General features: G+C 36.0%; 1 protein-coding gene across 4 annotated transcripts; it reads right to left on the reverse strand.

Moving 5' to 3' along the window:
• Nucleotides 1-2,897: 2,897 nt before the first annotated feature.
• On the reverse strand, nucleotides 2,898-8,099 carry LOC125586911 (YTH domain-containing protein 1-like). Of its 4 annotated transcripts, XM_048756787.1 has the most exons (9): nucleotides 7,911-8,098; nucleotides 7,352-7,434; nucleotides 7,071-7,282; nucleotides 6,735-6,986; nucleotides 6,577-6,653; nucleotides 6,255-6,516; nucleotides 5,892-5,948; nucleotides 5,754-5,806; nucleotides 2,898-5,675 (listed from the first exon to the last, which is right to left on the reverse strand). In XM_048756787.1, exons 2-9 carry the CDS (start codon nucleotides 7,428-7,430, stop codon nucleotides 5,615-5,617), a joined length of 1,053 nt encoding a protein of 350 aa, XP_048612744.1. In that variant the 5' UTR covers nucleotides 7,431-7,434; nucleotides 7,911-8,098; the 3' UTR covers nucleotides 2,898-5,614. The 4 variants fall into 4 exon arrangements, with proteins under 4 accessions (XP_048612744.1, XP_048612742.1, XP_048612732.1 ...); XM_048756785.1 differs by having other exon boundaries at nucleotides 6,255-6,653; nucleotides 7,911-8,099; XM_048756781.1 differs by lacking the exons at nucleotides 2,898-5,675; nucleotides 5,754-5,806; nucleotides 5,892-5,948 and having other exon boundaries at nucleotides 5,965-6,516; nucleotides 7,911-8,099.
• Nucleotides 8,100-9,502: the final 1,403 nt, after the last annotated feature.

Consider the following 9,502-nt stretch of genomic DNA (forward strand, 5'->3'; position numbering starts at 1 on the left):
AAAGTATATTTTTTATAACTGCTGTATATATATCTTAATTAACTTTCAGAGTACACATAGTTTTTTTTATAACTGCTGTATATATTTTGATTGAAATCGGAACAAACAAAAGAAGAAGAAAATGATAAACGAAAACGGTGATTAAATGTATCAATCTCAAAATATAAAATACGAAAAATTAAATTATGGAAATAAAAAAGGCCTAGATGTTTGAAAAAAAAAAGGCCTAGATGTTAAAGAGAGCAAGAAGTAAAACAAAGTTTTAAATGATGAAATAAAATAGAAACAGTTAAATACAATTAAATGATGATAGTTTTAACCAATACGAATATATAGTTATGGATCAAAATAATTAATATTGTTAGCCATAAATATAGGAGTGACATACCATTGTAAATAAATTATAAAACTAAAGACAATATCTTATTAGGGATTATCGTTTAATAGTATAGATTAAAGTAAAACTTAAAAGTTTGACTTTGACCTCTCGTAGATATATTTGATTGATTTGGCTTGTTTAAGATAAAAACTAAAGTGAGGTTATTGTTGCTTACGGGGCTGGTTTACATTTGCCCAGTGTTTTTAAACCTGGATCGAACCGGCGGTGGAGCCTGGTTGAACCATGAACCGAAAATAATCCGGATTGGGTTAATGCTAAAATCCAACTAAAATCAAACCAGTTAAAAACCCCAATCGAACCGTTAAAAATCTATAAAACGGCGATTCAATGAGCAGCCAAACCCCGGTTCGTATATAAGCTAAATTTGTGTTAACGAAACAATTAATTTTTCAACTTTTTTAAGTAAAAATAAAATTTATCAAAAATTAATAAAGTATCGTTTCTCGTCTTTTTTTTTGTCGTCTCTACAATTCATAAATTACAAGATTCACAAAGTTTAATATTCACGTCAAGATATTGTTTTTGTCTACTTCTCACTTTGTTTAAGTTTTTATTTCACGATCACTTGTTTTGAAGACTTTAAATAATTGAGTTATTTACGTTTTTGAAATTTGTATTTCAAAATATAACTCTTACCTATTGTGTATATAATTTTTTTATAGGTGATGAAGATTTAGAGAGATAAGATTTGCAAATAAAATTTAAATGTGCTTTTCATATTGATTTTAGATTTTCATTGTTTTTTTTTAAGTTTTCTATACATTATGGCTATTTAAACATTTTATTTGATATGATCTATTTTTAAAAAACTATACATATTATTTATAAAATGTCATTAAAATTAGTTTAATCAACTAAAAGTTAAAAATGTTTAAATTTATTTATAAAATGTCATTAAATTTAGTTTAAAAAACTATGCATATTATTTTAAAAAAACTATGCATATTAGTAAACTCGGTTCAGATCCGGTCGAACCACAATGATCCATGACCCAAATAAATTCTGGTTTGCTAGCCGGTCTTGTTTTAAAAACACTGCATTTGCCTTAAACATTTAACTTTTTCTTATGAAAAAGAATTTTTTTTATAGTTTAAACAAATTTCTATATTTTTATTATTTAAATCAACAACAGAAGAAAATGCTAAAACAAATGAGGTAATCATTAAATATTTTTATAGATACAAAATAATTGGTCTTGTCAGATATGACATTCTTTTTAGCAAAACCACGAATCTTATTGTAGATAATGCTTAGATCATCTCCACCATGATTCATAACAATTCTATTTTCTAATTATATAACCATTTATTCTGTTTGGCCATCAGCTTAGATCATCTTCCATGCCGATATACTTTTCATAAGAAGTTTTTCCACCAGCTCAGCTCATTGCCGTGAAATATTCTGCTGGAGCTACATTAAGAATGGCCAATACACGGTTAAGTTAGGATATTGGGTAGCTCAGAACATATTGAAAGCTGAGAAGGAGAAAAAAGTACTAGAGCCAAGTATTACTAAGTTTCAAACCTTTGCTTGGACGATAAAGACACCGCATAAGATATGCCATCTTATATGGCACCTGATAACATATCATGTGGCAGTAACGAGAAATTTGGTGCGGCGTAACATAAGATGCGATAACTATGGTCCACGATGTGGTGAACCTGAAGAATATGTTATCCATGCCATTTTTGAGTGCCCGCCAGCTCTACAAGCTTGGTCCTTATCATCGACATCAACAAGTCCAGATATCTTTCCATGCCCGAGTATCTATGCTAATATGGATTATCTTTTCTGGAGAAATAACAACATTGTCGAGCTATAACTAGACAGAGATCATTATCCCTGGATAATTTGGTATATTTGGAAGGTCCGAAATGATAAACTTTTTAGGGGAATTGATAGAGATCCTTTGGAGTTAGTGCGCTATGCCGAGATTGAGTATCAGGCCTGATTTGATGCAAACGAGATGGTGACTCCAACTCCACAAGGCCATAGTATTGAGGAACCTCAAGTCTTAAGCTTTGGTAATATATGCATGATAGATGGGTCATGGACATCCACATCATAGTTCAGCAGGTGTGGATGGGTTTGGATAGATAGCTTGGGGAAAGTTTAACTTATGGGGACACAAAATTATATACGACGAAAGTCTGCCCTGCATTCCGAAGTAGAAGCATTGCGATGGGCGATGGAGAGTATGCTTCAGTATTCGACATGTCAGAGCTTTGGAACGGATTGCAAGGATTTGATCGCCATGATAAAGGAGCCTCGTGCTTGGCCAAGCTTTGCAACATAACTGGAGAGGATAGCGACTCTGAAGATATGCTCCCCGGATTTCAAAATTACTCATATTCCACGAGCGCAAAATCAGATTTCAAATTCTTTAGCTAGGACTGCGAGGTCTTTTCATAGAAAACTTTTTGTGTTGGTTGTTTTATTCCGGTCGGTTATTCAGACTACTTTAAATTTGAGTAATAGACTAGCCATTCGTTGCCAGAAAAAAAAAACCATTTATCCTGTTGAAATTTGGCTTCGAATGTTTACAACCGTCCCGCCCCGCACCACAGTTAACAGTAACAAAAATCTCTACATATACCATATATCTATACGTTTTTATAACTGTTAAAACCGCACCGCAGTTGAACCGCTTGTGCCGCACCGCTCAAACCGCAGTTACCGAGTTGAAGGTTTGACCGTAACAACATGATCTTCTTCTTCCAACGACTTGTTTCTTCTCTGTAACGGAATCAAATCCACCATTGTTACAAGAGAAAAAGCTTATGTGCAAAACAATAAAGAGAGATAGTGAATTAATAATTTACCATTCTGAAAGAGATATACCCAAGGTCATAGGAGACCTCTAAAACTTGGTTGTCTTGTGTTCTTCTTTTAGCTTTCTCTGTTCTTAGCAATCACACTAGTGACTGGAGTCGCGAACTGACCATACGTGAGAGTACCTGGGAGAGAGAACAAAGAGAGAATTATAGATTGGGTTAGATCAATCGAAGAGCAAAGCAATCAAGACGGATACTTCAACACTAATTATTTTTATTCTTATTAGATTTATACCTTACCCAATCCAAAGCAAATTGCCAGTGTGAAATTGATCATCGACGTCACACAGCTCTTGTCCTCCACCTTTCAGATTCAAACACGGTGATGGCCCGTCCATCCCAATTCCAAATCTACAAACCTTAATTCCAAAATCCAATTTCAAATTTGTTTTCCTTTCACCCTATTTACAACCATTACTGTTACAGACTTCTATTTAATTCATAAGACGAATGATTCATTTTGTAGAGTTTCATTTTTTATAGCTCTCTCATCTATGAACAATGTGTTATATCAGTAAGGTTCTTATATCATAAGATGAGTTTTTCTTTCTTTTTTTGCTAAATTATATTCTACTAACTTGCATGAGAATAAAAAAGTTTACAAAGCCTGGTTTAGTGGCAAATGCCTTACAAATAATCAAACCTGAAGCTATTAGCAGCCCAACTAAAAGTTTACTTGCCCAAGCAAATTAGTTAGCTAGCAGAAACAAGACAGAGGATTGAGAGAGGATGGGTGATATAGAGTTGCAGATCGCCCTAGGAGGCAGTGAAGAAGAAATCAGTGGCGCCATGCTTGGAACAAAGATGAAGAGAATTGTTGATCTTCAATTCGAATTGCCGCAATCCTTAACTTGATGGTTTTATCAATTTCCTTGATGATAGCGGATGGGTGTCTGAATCTGTTTATGTGGAGTCGACCGTTCCGTTCTGCCCAAATGCAGTAGATAGTAAGTAGCCTGCCAAGCCAAAAGCGTTAGTAGTCTGATGTGTTGCGGTGATTTCAGCCTTTCCAGATTACCGAGTAATACATTCCAATCTCTTGGTGTAAAGAAACCCGCTCTTCCTGCGATCGAGTGCCAAACCTCCCAAGAGTAAGAGCAAGCGGAGAACAAATGGTCCCTTGATTCAAGATCCGAATTACAGAGGATGCAAGTTGGATCAGTGTCAATTCTCCAGTCCACCATTCTGTTTTTGGTAGGGCATCTGTCAAGGACGAACAACCAAGATAAGAATTTGTGACGTGGAATTCCCTGCGAGAACCAGATCTCCTTACACCAAGGGACTCGTTGTTGCCTCACACACAGCAGGTTATAGATTGCCTTTGTTGAGTAGACATTCGTATTTTTTTTCATTAGGCATATATTCTAACCTATCTATGTCGTTGGTGAGTGATAAGGTAGCGAGATATGATAGAATATTAACTTGTGGTTCTGATCTCGCAGGTGGTAGTCTCTAATTGCCTAACTCCCATAGTTCCGCCAAGGTCGCCGTCGCAGGAATTCCAGTGTTGCGAGAGCTTTTGCCTCGAAGGTATTTTGAGATGTTTCCAAATGGTGACTAGTTACTCGACCAGAAATAGCAAGTTTCGCCGTTTCCTATAACTTGTTTGATCCAATCAAAGACGGTGCAACAGTAAATAGTTAGCAAGCCAGGAGTTCTTCTGTTTGGTGTTTTTTTTTTAAAATATGATATATTAATTTAATCAGCACCAAAATGGGAGATCAGAACTGTACACTTTGCCGGCGAACTGGGAAATGCCACGGCTAGGTTACATACAAGAAGAGTGTAGATAAACACTCTAGGACTTCTGTGAGATACCAAGTAGCCCAAATAGAGTCTTGCTTGAAGAAGAGTAGCCAGATCAGCTTTATGGCAGATACGGTGTTCCAAGAGACCCAGTTCTTCAAACCCCAAACCTCCTTCCTGTTTTGGAGCACAGACCTTGTCCCAAGCAACTTTGGAGGCCCCACTGCCATCCAGTTTTCCTTTCCATAGGAACTTAGAACAAAGGGAGTCAATTTCCGATAAGAGGAGTTTTCTTTTCGTAAAGTTATATCAGTAAGGTTCTTGCTTTGTTTCTTTGTACCATGACAGCTTGAGAACTCATCTTTAAAACGAAATCACAAACCTAATTCAGGGTTTAGATTTCCAAAAGCTTTAAGCGTTGCCATATTAAAAACTGTACAAGTTTTGGCAAAAAAAAAAAAAAAAAAAAAAAGAAGAAACTGGTTAGCTACACTCTCCTGGTTTCTGTAAACCACCAGAATAAATGAACATGAATACAGCATGACGACAACTTCTCCATCACCATGCTAACGAAATGGACAAATTCTTGGGCGTTTTTGATGCAATCTTAGTGGTAGAGGTTCGAGCTTGAACACTAGGATGAATCCCGTCCTCTCTTTCTTGATGATGACCGGTCTTTCGAAGAACCATTGCTTCTGATTAAATGCCAGGGAACAGACAAACTAAGAAAAATGAAGCTGCCCTTGATTCAGTAGCAGGTTTAGTAAGCTTACCCATCATCTGTTTTACTTGATGGCTCTTGTGTGGCACGCGATTGTGGAATCACCTGCACAGAAAGAAAGAAAGAAAGAAAGAAAGTCAAGCCATAGGTTTAGAAAAGTGAATATTAAACAACGATGGACAATACTGACAGGCAGACCAAGTTGTCTCATGCATCTGCTGTGGATTTCAACGTATTCTTCATAAGACTGCAAAAACAACAACAAACAAAAGAAGCAATCACAACACTTTGTCAAAGATTAGACAACAACAACAGCAAAACCAGAGCTCATGATGCTTCTTAAGGAAGCCCCTGTTAATGAAAAACTTGAGCTAAACCCTGACATATATAAGTAATATAGTTGAATATGGATCACAAATATCCCGGATGTTAAAAAATAAAATAAAACAACAAATGTTTTCACCAAGTTTCCAGTTGTGTCCCATAAGCATCTTTGAACCAAACCAACAATATGATTTACAAACAGATATGTTACAAGCAGATATGCCACTACCATGTTAAGAAAATCATCATCGGTTAGGGTACTCGCTAGAGGGCTCTCCAAAGGCAAACCCCATGAGTTGAATTGTAAATACTTTTCTTGCTCTACACCATATCCTCCCTGCTGTGCAAGATGGAATCTGCTGAGGTCATCCTGGTTTGAGTAGACCGCAGGAGGGTAATGGCCCCACATATTGTTATTGTACTCTTCGTCTCCCGAGGAAGATGGAGGTTCCACGCGAGACCTTTTTGTTGAGTAATCATCCCTAGAAGAGCTGTCACACGCCAATATCAAGAACAAGCAGATATAAAGAGATCTAAGAACCAAACTATACCTATTCAGCAAACCGTCATCGCAGCTATGGGCATCAAGGAGTTCACAAAGTGCTTCACCAATATCTCCCGGCAACTCCTAGAGAATGCACACATTAAAAATACTTTATTTTTTCTAGCATTTAGGAGAGAGACACTATCTTAGAAGTTAAGGTGTTACCTGACAATCTCGGCTAATCTTAACAGGTTTGTAATCATTCAAAGGATTCTTGAGATGAAGTGTTTTCTGAAAAGGCAACTCACTCAGCCTCAACCATTTCACTTTAAAGCTGCGTCCCCAAGGGTTGTTCTTACCACCTCCCTGACTCCATATGTGGTCTCGTCTCCAACCCACAGGAGACAGCATCTCTGCATACCCTTGGAAGAATCCGCTCATGTTCACGCTGAATATTAAAACCACTCGACCAGAGTTCTAACAACAAAGAATCAGTATATCAAAAACCACTAAATGTTATCATTTATATTTAATCTTTTCTCTAGTTAAGAGGTTTCTTACATGAAAAGCACCTTCCAAGATAGGCTCATTCATGACTTGAGTAGCCCATATCCCTCTCTCAACCGAGAGTTGAATATTGTCGTAGTTTAGACTTTTGATGATGAAGTATCTCGTTTGATACCCTGGTTTACTCTTGTTCTTACTTCCAAGAAAGTGACCTCGTTCAGCATTGGAGGGCTGACGATCTCCTTTGCTTCTGTAGCAAGAACTCTCTGTCCATCGTAATTCAACAAACACAGTTAAACAAGACAATGAGAATAAACTGCTAAAAAGAAAGACACCTGGATCATCGGAGTTTGCTATATCTTGTTTCCAATCGACAACAGCTACATTTTCCTTGGCAGTAGTATCAGAAGACATGCCTCTGTATATCCACAAAACAATAATATAATATCAATCAAATAAAAATCCACACTGATCAAAGAGACCACCACAAAATAAAAAGCCACTTTTTGAACATTGAAGAACAAGAGTTTGCTCAGTGCATCACTTAAATCATAACCAGAGAGATGTTGACACAATCAAAATCGACTACTAGAATGAGAAACTAGTGTAGTTCGTAAGCTTTTTTTACCAAATCAAATAGCACTACTAAATAATAAGTAAGTTTAATTAGTAATCATTAGTCTACCACAAAGAGAAATTAAAGGAAGTTCGACAGTAATTGTCCACAAGAACCAAACAAAAACCCAGAAACCTTAATAAATAAGAAAAAAAAACAATAAGCCATTTCGATACAAAACGACACTTTAATTCTTAGAACGGCAACGAGATCAATTCTAACAGACGACATTTACAGTTAACAAAAGTAACAGTTAACTGTAATTATCAAAAACGAACCTTGATAGTATCTAAAAAGCTTCTCGGACAGGGAATGAGAGAAACCCAAGTGAAGAAGAAGAAGATGAAGACACGAACTCTTTTTCCTCTTACTCAAATCCAATGAAAGCCCTAATCTTCTTCTTCTTTTATTTTCTTTCAGTTTTTTTTCTTTTCTTTTTTTTTCTGTCGATGTAGTTCTCAATTATGGTAGAGTAACGTGTAGGTGAGGAAAGGTGTAAATTGAACGGACAGGATCCGATGGAAGATTTAAATCTAACGGTTTATCAGACTTTGGTTATACCGCTGGTGGTGTATTGTATAGACGGCCCACTCTATTAATAGGCGAAATATTTACTCTCTAAAACACTTTTCCAGTTTCTAATTACACTAAAGGTCATATTGGACTTGCTACACACTTTTTTGCTGTGTAAAGACATTGACACCCTTTAACTAAACAACTTACTCATGACAGACAAAAAAAAAAACACCCTTAACTAAATAACTCTTTTTCCCCACTAGACCTCTATCTTCTCTAGCTTCAAAATAACTTTCTCAATTCCAATCCCAAATTAAACAACGGATGATAGATGTGCCGAAAAATTTGCCTACGAATATCAAATGGGTTGCCTACGGATGTTGTGGTCACCAAAAAATTTGCTCAACGTACGTCGTTTCTCTCCGTTTTATCCTCGGCGATCCTCCCTGATGTATCTGCAAATCTGAGTCCACTGTCATCTGGGTCACCAAGATTATTATAAGCTTTTCCATCTTCTTAATTGCATCTCTATTTCCATCAATAATCGAATATATTTTGTAATTAGCCCTCTTTGTAATTTGTTTTCATATTCTCCCTTTTTTGTATCATTATTTGAAATTTAAAACATATATATAAGAATCAAACAAGTTAAGAAAAAGAAAACAAATTATTTGTAAGAGTCTTTGTTAATGAAATAGTTGTGGACAAGATACTTGTGGACAAGAGAATTATGTTAACTTTTTTATAAAGAAGTTATGCAATTGGCTATTTGTGTTTCAAGTTTTTGTACAATCAAGTGGAAACTCAAGTATGAAATGTCTTAGACTTTGTGATCTTACGAACCATGTCTGAGAGCATGTGTACTAATTCAAGGATATCTGAAAACTTTCCTATCATCTATAATACTCATGGATGGGTGATTTGTGGACAGTGTTTTATGGATGAATGTACAGTGGATAGGATTCTCGTGGTTAGTGTGTCGTGGATGGTGTCTCATGAATATGTATGTGAGTATATCATGGATGAATGTATTGTGGAGAGTATAAACATAGCCGAAGAGAAACAAGTTACTCACAACACCAAATATTTAAAAACAGGATAATCAGAATACAAAACTTTTATAATCGACGCTGAATGTATTTAAATGATGTTATGAGCGTATGAATCTTATTCAAGAAATACTTTCTCCGTCCACATATTGCTCCAGTAAATATTAAGAGAATGAATGATGTGGCATTACTTGTTCTACTATAGTTTGACTGAAGAAGAACTTGCTAGAGTTCATGAATACAACTTTGACCATCCAGATGAGTCTGTCTTTCATAAATTGTACGCAATGCCACCTAATTAACTC

This window comes from Brassica napus, chromosome A2 (assembly GCF_020379485.1).
Source record: "Brassica napus cultivar Da-Ae chromosome A2, Da-Ae, whole genome shotgun sequence".
Taxonomy (NCBI): Eukaryota; Viridiplantae; Streptophyta; class Magnoliopsida; order Brassicales; family Brassicaceae; genus Brassica; species Brassica napus.

Excerpts from the sequence above, each read along its gene's own strand:
- LOC125586911 (XM_048756775.1), bottom strand. The coding sequence starts at position 7,430 with ATGTCTTCTGATACTACTGCCAAGGAAAATGTAGCTGTTGTCGATTGG. Across the intron at positions 6,987-7,070 it reads TCTTGGAAGGTGCTTTTCAT|AACTCTGGTCGAGTGGTTTT; the intron begins GTAAGAAACCTC and ends CTTTGTTGTTAG. Across the intron at positions 6,654-6,734 it reads AGATTAGCCGAGATTGTCAG|GAGTTGCCGGGAGATATTGG; the intron begins GTAACACCTTAA and ends TGCATTCTCTAG.